Consider the following 14,174-nt stretch of genomic DNA (forward strand, 5'->3'; position numbering starts at 1 on the left):
GCTGTCTTTAAGCCACAGATTGTGGCACTTGTGTGCCACAGCCCACATGAAGCTAAATTGATGGACAGGAATGTCCCACATTGAAATAGCGGTGGGCTCCTGAGGCAATGGTACAAGCAACAGGGACTGGAAACATTAACCTTGAGCCTTCAGCGAGCCACTTGGTCACCCCTAGGCCCAATCTCCTGGTGCAGTAAGAGGGCTGTGACTGCCCATGCATGCAAAAATACATGCAAAAAAGGCCATACAAGATGCTCAGCGTCATCTTTGAATATCTTGCTGCTTACAACCATCTCGCATGGTGGGGAGAGGCAGGGGGACTACCAGTGTAACTTCAGTAATATTTGTGAAGCAGCCCATCATAGGAAAACAAGACACTCACTACATCCACAAGCAGGGATTCAGAAATATTTGTATGTACTCCTGCAAATGTTGGGAATTATGCTAGAGGTGTGAGGGGTGCAGAGCCGTAACTGGATTAGAACATGGCTTAGGTTGTATTCACATGGGGAATACAAGCTGTGATAGGATAGAGTGTGGGAGGGTGTTAAACTGCTTGTAAGCAAGTATTTTTTTCCTTACCTTGAAAATACAGGCTCTGAAGCTGAAGTTTCCAAGCAAGTTTGCAGATCCTGTAATACAGCCTTTAGTAGAATTTGCATGGCATGAATATTTACAGGAGAAAAAGAAGGTAACTTTTGTGTCCTCAGGTGGTTTCAGACACGAGTTCTCTTCCTGGGGCTGAGCCTCTCCCAGCTTGGTGCCATCCATAGATGTCGGAAGTAAGCTTTTCCACACTAATTTATTTAACATTCTCAGACACTTGAGGCAGGATGGGGCTCTCCAGGTGCTTTTCCTGTTCAGCCTAAGCTGCCCCCAAAGTGACACCCAGATGACTCTTGCCACGATAATGTCCTGTAGCATCAGGATCCAGATCTTTAGGGCATGTTAACAGTGCAATGTCAGCACACTTCACCAAAAGCTGCTGCCAAATCCCTTCCAGTTGGTGGGACTTGGTGTTTCAAAAGTAAGAAATGCATAAAAGTACCCCAGGCCATGTTACCTGTGTTGAATATTACTGACTGCTTCTTCACCAAGTGTGTAATTAATCCCCTGAGGCTTTGCTGTCCCGCTGAAATGCAGGAACTGAGAGGTGAGGTGTGGGGATACACCTCCTTGGTGATGTGCTTCCTTGATGGCCAGCTGCTGGGGGATGAGAAGGATCTGCTCGAGTGGTCTTACCGTGAGTGGGGCTATCGTGACTATAGGCCTGAGGCACTTTACCAAGCGATTGCTGAGGATTTCTACAGCAAATCTCTGAAAAGCACCCAGGCAAGTAGCACTGTTTTATGACAAGCGTGCAAGGTCTGTAAGTGGCAGGAGCCTGATGAAAGGGCAAATACCACAAGGAGGAAGGAGAGCAAGCACAGAGGTGGTAGATTTTTCATTTTCTGCCCTGTGACTGGAGGGCCAGAGCTGGGGCTGGAGAGGCTGATGGGGAGCATTCCATGTGGGGAGGACAGCAGAGCCTCTGCACTATCGGCAGCCAGGAAGGGGCAAACACTAGCCCAGATGCTTGACACGTATTAACTGTGTCAGGGCTGAACAGCCAGAAGCACAATACTGACTATGCTGCACACGTGCTCCTCAAAAATCCCAAACCACTCAGCCCTTGGGATACCAAAATTCTTGAGTACCCATACTCTTGGGTACCAAAAGCCCAACAGCCAAACCTCTCCTTTCCCAGCCAAGATCCCCTGAAGTGCCCTGGTGGGATTGGGTACAGTGCTGCCAGCCCTTGCACAGTATAGAAAGCAGAGAAAAATATACCAGAATGAATACCAGTCTGGCTGGGAATAGCCAGATATGTCCATTTTGGCATGGTGGGTGGTATTCCTGTGGGTTCATTTCCTTCTGCCTGTATTGTATGGGCTGCGATAGGCATGTAAATAAATTCAAGATAAAGATGCAGGCCCTGCCCAGTAGTTCATTTTAATATACTGTTAGGATTATTTCTTTCCAGAACAAAGTGAAACATGCTCTACTTTTTTATTTACACAAAATAGTAGGAATGCTGTTGCGCACTGACAGTCCCACAGACATTTCCTGAGACCATCTGCGCTGGGTGGCTGGACCCGGGCATGCATTAGGAAGTGAGCACAGCAAAGACAGCTGGCCTTTCCCTCACTACAGTTGTGTTTATGCTTTAAACAGCATGTGTTCGTGTACCTGGAGATAGCCATTGAGGAACGGCCCATTGGGAGGCTGCTCTTTGAGGTATGTAAGAAAGGAAAAAAGGAAAAGCAAAGAACAAGTCCACCCAGTACAGTGGTTTCACCTGCTGAAGGCAGGGAGACAGAAATCTGGCTGGTGGATGTCAGCAAGGACTTTCACATGCTGTCAGCTATGAATTTCACACGTGTTCTCATTTTCTCACTCTTGCAGCTCTTTTCAGATGCATGTCCCAGGACCTGTGAGAACTTCCGGGCTTTGTGCATTGGAGGAACAAAGTCTCGCTGTGACGGCCGAGAGCTCACCTACAAGAACTCCTTTTTTCATCGCATAGTGAAAAATGGGTGGATCCAAGGAGGAGGTGCGTTTCCAGGTGTCCCAAGTAAATCAAACTACAGCACAAACCTGGGGGTGATGAATAATGGTCTTCATCCACAGAGACAAAACTGAACTCCAGGACAAAGCTAATCTCTTCACTAATACAGATATATAAACCAGAAAACGTTTTCTCTTTTAGACATCTCACTTTCTAAATGTAGGAAAAGTTTGAATAATTTGTTCTTTTGCTTATCCAAGACCTTTTCAAAAAACTTTAGGAAACTAATTGAAAACATTAAAAACATTAAAACTCTCTTCCAAGAAGTTCTTTTGTAAGACCTTTTGGTTAAGTTTGGTAATTCTTTGGTTTCCTAATTAGAGAAACATGAACAAAACAATAATATCAATAGGAAAACATATTACTTGTTTTATAGAGAGATTAGTGTATGGAGGCATTTAGTGAAACATCAGAGCCCTTGCATACTTGTTGTGAGTTGTCTGAAAGCCAGTGCTATGCCTGGAGTGTAGCACTGAGGAGAAAGGCACTATGAATGATGGTCATGCAGCTTGCCTGACTGACATCCCCAGGGAAGTCAAAACAGGTGTATCAGATGGCATTTCCTTCATTACACCCCTTTGGTCTATCATACATCTTGCCTACCTGTACTTCTTTTTACCTGCGTTTGCTATGTAGTCCATAAAAGCAACCTAAAATTACAAGTTTGCTACTGTAGAGGACTAATGATAACCTGATGGTATCAGACAATGTCTAAATAAAGTAAAAATCCAGACTTCTTAAAAAAGAAAAAAAAAAATAGATGCATCAGGTTTCTTCAGTGCCTCACTCATCAGAAATCTGGTTCAATGGGATTTTCTCTCTTATCAAATCTCCTTTCTTAGAAAGGTTAGTGGAATTAACTCACCATAGCATCACAGCTACATTTTCATCCCTTCTTCTAACCCTACCCCCCATGGCAGATATGCTTTTCCAGCATGCCCCTTCCTTGGCGCTGCCACTGTTAAGAGCTCTCCTGGCAGGAGATGCTGGAACTTCTCAGAGGGGCAGACATTAAATGTGCTGAGTGAAATAGTTCTCCACAGAGAGACCATCTCTTGGGGCGGAAGCAGAGCTTTCCCCAAAGGTCTGTTGAAATTTCAGTAGTAAAACAGAAGGATGGATGCAGTTTTCCCCCAGGCTGATGCACAACCCACATCTCTGACCTTGGCCGAGCTGCTCACTGACAGCCCCCAGTAATGCCTGTGATAAACTTGGTCTCTGATGGTTACTTTTATCTACCCTGCAGACATCATCACTGGGAAGGGAGACCAAGGAGAGTCAATTTATGGTCCCACCTTTGAAGGTATGTTTCCTCAACTATCTTACTGTGCAAACAGCAAATTTCCACAAAGATCAGGCTGTTGATCTGGTTTTGTTCACAGAATAACCTGGGAATTTCCTTTCATCTCCCTAAAGCAAAACAGTTTGCTTTTCAGTCAGAATTATTATCTGCTTGCATTAGCAAGAGCGGACTGCTTTAGTGAGGACATTTACTGATCTGTAACCTTGTCCCCTTCCCCTGATGTCCCCTGCCAGAGGCTCAGCTCCACCAGCCCCTTCTCCCTGCCTAAATGAGGGCTGATGGTCACCTGCTGCCTACTTCAGACTGTGAATACTGACCTTTGTGGGCAGGACCTTAGAAATGCAAAAGTAGATTAGCTACAGATCTCCAGGCACCCAATACCACCCGCTTAAATGCATTTAAAGTAATGGAAGTAAGTCGGCTTTAACTCTAGATTTCCTAGACCTCATACAACATTTCAGGCTTGGGCACACCACAGGCATCACTGCTATAGGCTAAGTGACTCTGTGGGTTTACGGGGAGATGCTTCTGAATCTCATAAAACCATGAAAGTCAAGAAATGACAAACATGAGCTAAATTTAACAAAAAAAATGTTCCACTATAATGATACAAAGTAATAAAATGTAAAGGAAAAAAAAAAGAACATTAGAACTTGCAATATTTAAGAAAAACAATCCATATAACTGACATAGACGTTTGGGATCTTCTGTTTAGATTAAATGCTACCCATGAAGAAGTTTTATGACAGTTAAAGCACTTTTGAAACTGATTTATATTCCCTTATATAAAAGCTTTCCCACTGCCAACTGTGCAATGATGTTACATTTGAGCAGTCTGGGCAGCAGCCAACAGTGAGATCAGAAATGCCCCATGTGGCTGAAAACTTTCTTTCCCAAGATGCAGAAGAACTCGATCACAAGAGGAAGCTGCTCTTACCCTGAGGCCCTGGACACAGCAAAACCCAGCTGGAGGAGGGCCACCCAGCTATGTCTCAGCACTGGTGTGCTGGAAAACTGCTGGCAGTGGCAGTCTGGGGGATTTAAGGCAGTAAATTATATAGCCATAGAATGGTTTGGGTTGGAAAAGACCTTAAAGCTCATCTCGTTCCAACCCCTTGCCATGGGCAGGGACACCTTCCACTAGACCAGGTTGCTCAAAGCCCCATCCAACCTGGCCTTGAGCACTCGCAGGGATGGGGCAGCCACAACTTCTTTGGGCAACCTGTGCCAGTGCCTCACCACCCTGACATGGAATAACTGTTTCCTAATATCTAATCTCAGTCTACCCTCTTTCAGTTTAAAGCCTTATCATTATTTGTCTCATCATGACCTATCCCTGTCAAAAGCCCCTCTCCAGCTTTCTTGTCAGCCCCTTCAGGCGCTGCCTAGAGTGGGGAGGAAGGGATGAAAATCACTTCCTTGATGCTACTGCTCCTGAAACAGCAGCAAGCCCAGACTCCTGGTACATGCATGCCTGAGAAAGAACATAAGCTGATATCAGAAAAAAACAGGACTGGCTATTAAATTGTTTGCAAGGTGGATGTCACCAAGGATTGCTTTTCCAGCAATGCTACCCAATAAATAGATTTGTGACAGTGGATATCTTACACTCTTTGCACTTTCTGGTCAGGTAGAAATCATCCATGGAGGAAAATGAGTTTGAGCATGCACAGGCACCTCTGCATACAGGACAGCTGCAGCCTCACATGCTGCCCAGGCTGTGGCATGAAGCCCCAACCTCATGTACAGCTCCCAGCTCCATCCTCCTCCAGGCTTGCGCTTTCTCTGCACTACCCAGGAAAGAAGCTCCCATGCCATGTGGGAAGGTGACAATGTGTCAAAATTGTTTAAGTAATTTTAAGGTGGATTTAATTTGGAATCTGTCAGTTTTGAAAGTGTCCCTGGAAGAGTTTTATTACCCATATTGCACATACTCCATGTGTTGATGGATTAAAGGAGACAATTGCTAATTCTTACCCGCCCCCTTTTCAACTAAAAGTTGCTTTTCATTGAGAAAGGTGTTCCCTTGGGTATACCTTTCTGTTCTAAGGCTAAGATTGCTTTCCCAGTACTTCCTGCAAAACTATTCTACTCTGGGGGCAGAACAGAAATATCTTCAATACCTGAAAAGATTGAGAGACGCCTCTGTCAGCTGGAAATGTTCTGGGAGGCTCTGCGCTTGGCAAGTGGCCGGGCACTGCAACCAATGCCTGCTGAAATTAATGGGACACAACTGCATTTTACTGTAATGAGCAGAACAGGCTGAGGTGATTACAGAAAATCACTTGGACTGGAGCATCACGCCATAAGATGAAGCATCCTGCTCCAAAATGAGTCTGCTGAAATCATCTTGCAAACCACAGGGCAGCAGTCAGGGGGTAACCATTCAGTTAAAATTCAATTGCCATTTTTATGAATCAGTTTCTGAGAAGTGGTTCTCAAACAGGGTAGAAAGATTTTATTTTTTTTTTTTTAAAAAAGAGAACCATAAAACCTAACTATTTCTACAGTTTTCTCCAAGTCTGTTGAGAACTCAGTGGGGCTCCTGACTGTGATCAGGACTGAGACAAGTGACAGAGGAGGCCAGGATCAGTGGACTCCCTGCTTCGCACCTCGTAGCCAGGTTCCCCTCCCTGGAGAAGATGGAATCAAGTCCTTGCCATCATTCCTCAAACCTAAACACAACTAATGCCTGTTCTTCCACAGTCACCCCTCTTGAGAACCTCACCAGCCCTTCCTCAGCTGGCTCAGAGGATCCTCCTTGCAGCTCTTGCTCCCAACACCTGCCTCCTCTTCTCACCCTGGAACAAAGCTTCTGCTCTGGGACCACCCTGGCCTCCTTAACTACATATCTGCTTTCCATTCATTCAGCTCTGTCATTTTATTTGGCTAAAGAAGTCTCCTGATTGCCCTCCTGCACGTCCTGCCCTCACAGCCCTGTCTGTGCTCACAGGGGATTTTGTTCTCTTCACTGAAGGCAGCAGCATGAGAGGAGGCAGAGCAGAGGCTGTGCTTGGAGCATCTGCTCTGCCTCCCACCTTCCTCATCTGTGCAGTGGGAATAATCCCAAGTAGCCATGGGGAAATGCTGTGCTAAGTGCCCTGAGCTGCTCTGATGAAACGCATCACAGACAAAGGGGAGCCAGAGGCATCGTTGCTGTGGCTCTAATACTCACCAGAGTGCTTTTTTATGGGTATTTTTTCATTAGCTTCTTTACTGGCTTAAGCAATAGACAGTTGTGGAAAGCTCTTTCTAGGAAGGATGTTGATTCAAACCAGACTTTGCTTGCATGAGACTTGATGAGACCTTTGGGGGAAAAGATCAGGGAAAGAGAGAGTGGGGAAGGAGGAAAGGGGAACTTGTGGGAGCTAGCAAAAGGCAGCTGTACGGTGAACGGCAGCAAAGAGAGCAGCACAGTTGCAGCCTTTCATCCCTGAACTCTCTCCCTAGATGAAAGCTTCTCTGTCCACCACAAGGGAAGAGGGATTCTTGGGATGGCCAACAAGGGCCGCCACACCAATGGCTCGCAGTTCTACATCACCTTCCAGCCATCTCCCTACCTGGACAAGAAATACGTGGCTTTTGGGTAGGTACACATAAGCTTGACACTACTGAACTTTGCGGGATGTTGCCCTGGGAATAAGTCTCCATGAAATCCCTACAGCAGCTGCCACACAGATGCCTCTGGCCAGAGGGAGGATAGAAAAGTCAGATTTGAAGTGCCTAGTGACACGCATCCCTCCTTTCTCTATGCTGGCCTGGCTTTCTAGAGCTGGAAAACCCAGTGGCAAAGCTAAGGCTAGGGCATCTCCTGAACCAAGGCTGCAAACCTGTGGCTGCACAGGTTGGTGTCAGCTGAAGGTAGGCCCTGATGGACAGGGGGTGTTGAGCAAAGCCTCAGGCTCTGTTCTGCCCTCACAAACTGAAAGGGATTATTTTAGTGAATGCATCCTGGGAGTTTGTTCTCAGTAGGTTAATGTATATGGCTGGCCCTATTAAGGTTTTTAGATTGTTCAATAATGTAATAATGAAGATTATTGCTCTGGGCAGTTTGCTTGATGTAAGAGAGCAAAATATATATGTATTACCATAGACAGAGAAATTCGCAGTGCATTTGCCATGTTAACCACATCACGGACTGTAACCATGGAAAGGATTTTTAAAGGAAGCAAAAAGTGTAACTGTCTAACCTACAGAGACAACCCAAAAGTGATTACTGACTGGACACATTTATAACCATCAGCATTCACATAAAGTTTCTGCCCTGCACCAGCTCTGTGTAATTTGAAAGGTGCAGGATCTGTGATCTTATAGCCAGACCCTCCTAAATCTGAGTGGGAGTTTAATCCTGAGGGAGCAAAAACTAGCCACAGCACACGAGAACAGCCTGGCACTTTCCAGCTCTGCTCTGCTCAGTCCTTCTGATGTCCCCACTTGGGCAAGGGCCACCTGCAATGTCCTCCCCAATTGGTACCACTGTGCTGGCTGGGCTGGGCTGGAATATGAGGTGGGATATGTATAAAGCTTTCAGGAGCACTGCTGGCATCCATTGCTGCAATGGTACCTGCAGAAGGCACAGCTCATGCTCCCACACTGAGAGAGCAGGACAGGCTCAAAACTGTAAAGACTGCAAAATGTTGGACTGTTTTCAGGATTCAGATTGGTGCTGTGATGGAAGAAAACAAAAGATGCTTCTAAGGGAGTCACTTTTAATACCGTCACTTTCGACAGCATCTCCTGACTTCTTTCTCCTCAAGAGTAATGGCCATTTGTAGCTGGGTCACATGGTACAACACTCCTTTAAATAAATGCAGCTGCATAAAGCTACAGTATTTTCACCTCTCCTAAAATACCAACTAGAGGCTACTTAATCAAGAAGCGATGGCGTTTGCAGCTCCATTGCAAAGACCAACTTTTTAGAGATCAGAGCGGGTGCAGCCTGTCAATAGGAAACCAGTGCCTGAGTATGTTACAGCCCTGCACAAGCCAGAAGCTGCAGATCTGGCTCCGGATGGAGACAGATCATAAGCGCACTTTCTCCCTCCTGTAGGCAACTGATTGAAGGTACGGAGGTCCTCCAGAGACTGGAAGCCGTACCTACGGATAACGAAAGGCCTAAGGTACCCTGCAAGATTACAAACTGTGGGACTTTTGAGCCGTGATCACCAGCTGGTTTTCCTGCCTGCTGAAAGGTAGAGCACAGTTTTCTACTCAACTTTTTACAGACCTTAATGGCTTTCACGTAAAGCAAAAATAAAAGCACTTCTTGCACATGTGAGTGGCTTGGAAGTGTTCTTTGAGCTAAAAACAAACAAAAAAAAAGTGTTCATAAGCTGTTAAAAAGCACTTTTACAGGAGTGTACAAAGACTTGTGGACATATCTCAGTGCCCATCTACAGTTTATGGGAAATGGCGTTAATATGATTACACAGTGACAAGCAGATATGATAAAATGTATATATGGCTTAAACATGGGTAGACAGATGGATACACACCTATAGGGATAAGGCTAACTGTTCCCGGCTAAATTCTGCCTCTACCACAATCTCAACAGCACAACTGCCCTAGCCAGGTTTGCCCCAGAAAGCAGGAAAAACCATGTCTGCAGGACTGTGGTCTCTCTGAATGTCATATATTTGATCCTGCACTGACTACTATAAGCTAAAAGTAACACCCTCGAAATCAAGCTGGGCTTCATCAGGCTAAAACCAGGAAATGCTAGAGCAGGCATAAGCTTTAAGTAACTACTTTTGGCAAATGGTGTCAAATAACAAAAATGTGACTGTTGCAAATAAAACAGAGAAAAATATTGTTTATAAAGTTACTGCAAAACAGGAAATTTTAAGGTTATGTGTGGATGCAAATATATAAAATCACAGAATAGTTAGGGTTGGAAAGGACCTTAAGATCTTCTAGTTCCAACCCCTCTGCCATAGGCAGGGATGCCTCATGCTAGACTATGTCACCCAAATACACAACATAACACAATGATTGCTAGTGCCAGTGATTTCTTACATGCAAGATCTCTCTGATGTACAATGAAGAGCTTGGGCATGGATGGCTTCAGCAGATGACAGCAGGTAAACATTAAAAGAAGTCATGTGGAAGATGAAAATGCAGCCTGGAAAGACAGGTCATAACCAAATATATTAGTAGTTCAAAGGGAAGAGCATGCTAAACCAGCCCTGCTGTGCCAGGGCCACAGACACTGTCAGTATACAGCTCTCTCACCTCTATTTCCAGAGCTGCTAGGAGTACTGTGCTGAGTGACCTTTGCTCCTCAGCTCACTGTATGAGCTACTAAACCCCACAAAACAGCACCAGTGTAAGATGGAAAAGACTGAATTAGAGAAGTATTAGGAGAGACCTAATTTTGTCTGAGCTTAAGCCCATGGATTTAATGAAAATAACAATCTTAAGTCTATTTGCTAAATGGGAATGAATTTAACAAATCGGCGGAATGAATTTAGCTGAATGCTTGAAGAGAGCACAGACCACAAGATCTGAGCGAGTGCAGAGATTTGTCTTAGTTTTAGCAACATGATTCAGGTTTTTCTTTACTTATGGTACAAAACAGTAAGTTTATTTAACCTAAAATATCTTTATGTGTTTGTAGCTAGCTAAGGAGCTACACATCTTATCCTGCTATTTTCTAAAGCATTTTGCAATGTAGACATAGATTGCATAGATCTATGTATGCAATCTATACATAGACTGTACAGACACAGGAGCTAAGTCTTCTGAAGGAACATTTCAGATCAATTAAATTGCCTAGACAATAATTATTTTTCACTTCACAGTTCTGGGTCAAAGATGAAAATACAGTGTTTTTCTTCATAAAATAACACATTTCCTGACAAATTACTTTCACAAGTAATAAAGACTACTGCTATGACAGGATATGACTTCCGAACTCAGTCCTGGGACAGAGGTTAGTAGTTCTTATTTTTCGCAAAGATTTAAAATTGTATTCAGATATTTAAAGATAAAAATCAGAAAATTAATTTTAGTTCTGCAGGTTATAGATGACAATGCTAAAAGACCAACTGATTTTTATTTGCTGATGGCTTGGTCACCCATGGCAGGTCCAATCTACAGTGTGGCTGCACCACAGTCCCCAGGAGTGACTGAGCCAGAGCACAGTCCTGATCTGATCAGCAGTCAGAGCCCAGAAACTCATGCTCTGGCAATGGGCAGAGTTCAGGATCCCTCAGGGCAGACAAAAGCCTGACCACATCAAGTACCAGAAAGCTGATCCTGTGCCCAAAGTCACAGACCTGGTAACAAATATGATGACTCAACATACGACTGACGCACAGGGTATCATACACTTGGGGTCTACAAGAGCTGCACAGGGTGACTGGGCAGGAGACAACTGGTTGAAGTTACACCACATGGAAAACGTTATAACGAGAAGAGGAGAGTACAACCAGGAAATATTTTGAATTTCAGGCATAATGATCCTTCAGGCAAGCCACAATTACTGTATTTGCATTGGTCAGGACAGGACTCTCTGCCAGCAAAAATGTGGTAAAATCTTTCATCCACTATTAAGGAGATCACCTAAAAGAAAGAGTGTGTCTTTCAGACCTGGCCTCCCAGTGCCTGCAACTTGGGTATGCTTAAAGAGCCTAATGACAAAGAATCAAACAGGAAAGGAAAAATAGTCTTAACCTCAATCCAAAATGATGTTTTGTGCCATATTTTCTACTATATCTTACATCTCTGGTCAAGTCACTAGGAATGCATTGCCTCCCCTGAGAAAGCCAGACCAGAGAAGTGGCATGCACAAGTTTCAAGAGGACACACAAGTCCAGAGGCAAGCCAAGGGGTTTCCAAAAAGCCAGGAAATTCAGGACAGTCTGCAGACAGGGAGGTGAAGATTTCCATTGCTAGCTGCTAGTTTTGGAGAAGTTCCCTTCCCAGCAACCATGTAAAAAACCTCCCTTCTACAAAGCGCAGATGGCAGCAACCAGAGTCATGAGAAAACAATTATCTTACTGGATTACAGAGTGTTTTATTTATGCAGTGCGTCACTTCTGTAAGAGAAACTGGTATCTTATAAGTTTTGCTATTAGGGCTTTATGCTGAGCTTCTTACTGTAATTCTGGTAAGGTTTAGGATGTGAAGAAGCAGTAACAGGTGGCAAGCTGAACAGAGCTCAATCATGCCTGTACCTCAGATGCTGGAGGCCAAATCAACATGACCCAAGGACAGGCACAGGCAGGGCTGCAACACCCATGAGGTTGCAGCTCAGGCAGGGGCCAGATGCAAGAGCTTCAGTCTACAAGCATCTAGTGAGGAAAAGTTTGGGAGCCCTGCTGAGGTTCCTTGTCTTCAGAAGCTCCTAGGTTGGCCAAGGCACTTTTGAGCACACAGCTGAACTCCTAGAGGCAGGAGGGGTGCTCCTGCCCTGACACAGGGCAGAGCCCACTGCTGTATTACACCATCACCCACAGAAAAGTGTGTTACAATACGGTAAAAGGATGTAATGTTGCAGGAAGACTCCCTCTAAACATTAGCCTTATTTTTCTTGAGTTACCTAAACCAGCTTGACCTCATTCTGTGGTTGGCACTATCTGTGCAAGGGAAATGTTTATTCCTTCCTGCCCCATCTCACCTCTGCCTCTTGCCTTCTATTATTGTCCTCATGACATCTCTTCAGTTTGCCTTAGGCTAAAAGCAGTGGCCTCTACCACTACCTCTAAAAAGATCTAAAAATAATAATTTAGCACTACTACATCCTCACTATCACTCCACATATGTTTTTCTATCTGGTTCTTACATTGAAAGCAGACTTTTCCACCCCATGTGGTGGGGCTGAACTGCCTGTACTGCAGCACGCATGAGAGGCCACCAGACAGACATAGCCCCAGCTTGCTGGCCTCAGGCAAGCAGCTTGTGCAGTGCATGTGTCAATGTCCTCACCCACAATTTCTGCTGGGAACAGACACATGAGCAGCTTACACACATACTTAGGCATCACACAGCACAGCATGCACCACCCTGAATGTGCCTTGGGGCTGTATCCAGCCCTGATCAGACACACCTCTGCAGCAGGGTTTACTACCATACCTGTCTCACAATGCAAAGATTAACTCAGGTTACAAATCTCTGAGCACAGGAATTGAGGCATTATTTCTGAAAGATTACAAAGGTGGTGAATGGCATCATAATCCAATAATGCACTACTATATCATGGTATGAAATACCCCAAAACCTCTCTGGGTGGTGTCTGTTCCTTGTTAAAACACTCATCATATATTTACACTTCACACACTTCTCTTTGCATGCAGGTGAAGTAGCAATTTTGAAATGAGAACAAATGGCTACAAACTGAACCAAATATATGTCCCCTTTCGTTTATCTACTGATTTGTTAATTTTTTTTTTTTTTTTTCATTTATTGCCACCATCCCAAACTGCAGTATGCTCCTCTGGAATCAGTTTAAAAGCCCATTATCACATCTTGCGACACACCAGTTGATAGGGGTTAATAATAATAATAATAGGGATAATGGTAGGGGGCCTACAAGAAATCTGGAGAGGGACTTCTTACAAGGGCATGTGGGGATAGGACAAACAGAAATGGCTTTAAACTGGCAGAGGGGATTAGATATTAGGAAGAAATTCTTCACTGTGAGGGTGGCGAGACACTGAAACAGTCCAGAGAAGCGGTGGCTGCCCCATCCCTGGCCGTGTTCAAGGCCAGGTTGATGGGGCTTTGAGCAACCTAGTCTAGTGGGAGATGTCCCTGCCCATGGCAGGGGGGCTAGAACTAGATGATCTTTAAGCTTCCTTCCAACCCAAACTGTTCTATGATTCCACAGTTCTATGATATAACACAATCTGCTGTGAATCCTGGGCATTCAGTACATTATGTGCTTTACTCTATGTGCTTCCCTAAAATGGACATCTGCAGACCCTTAGGTTTTACCCATTTTTGCCAAGGACTTTACATAAATTTCCAGTAATGCAGTGCTAGGGATTCCTTATAGACTCAAACCAGAGTTAAATGCCTTAACTAACCACTAAATATATAACAGCACAATGAAAAACAAATACAGTGATAAATGTGTTATTTTAGATCCAGCAACAACAACCCAGACTGCCATGATCCTGCTGACTGTATGCTGCAAAAAAGTCCCAAGATGCTGACTTTAAGAAAAAACAAACAAACCACATTTATCGTTCACTTGGACTCCACCAGCCCCCAGGATTACATGATAGACATGTTTGCACTCACTTGTGGGGACATGCTGTA

General features: G+C 44.5%; 1 protein-coding gene across 1 annotated transcript; it reads left to right on the plus strand.

Annotated features, from left to right (window-relative positions):
• Positions 1-70: 70 nt before the first annotated feature.
• Positions 71-9,241, plus strand: PPIL6 (peptidylprolyl isomerase like 6; the record flags this gene model as incomplete). Its single annotated transcript, XM_080615904.1, has 8 exons — positions 71-91; positions 596-691; positions 1,144-1,344; positions 2,215-2,277; positions 2,446-2,593; positions 3,855-3,911; positions 7,362-7,497; positions 8,962-9,241. 8 exons carry the CDS (start codon positions 71-73, stop codon positions 9,071-9,073), a joined length of 834 nt encoding a protein of 277 aa, XP_080472030.1. The 3' UTR covers positions 9,074-9,241.
• Between the last annotated feature and the right edge of the window lie 4,933 nt (positions 9,242-14,174).

This window comes from Psittacula echo, assembly GCF_963264785.1.
Source record: "Psittacula echo genome assembly, chromosome: 4".
Lineage (NCBI taxonomy): Eukaryota > Metazoa > Chordata > Aves > Psittaciformes > Psittacidae > Psittacula > Psittacula echo.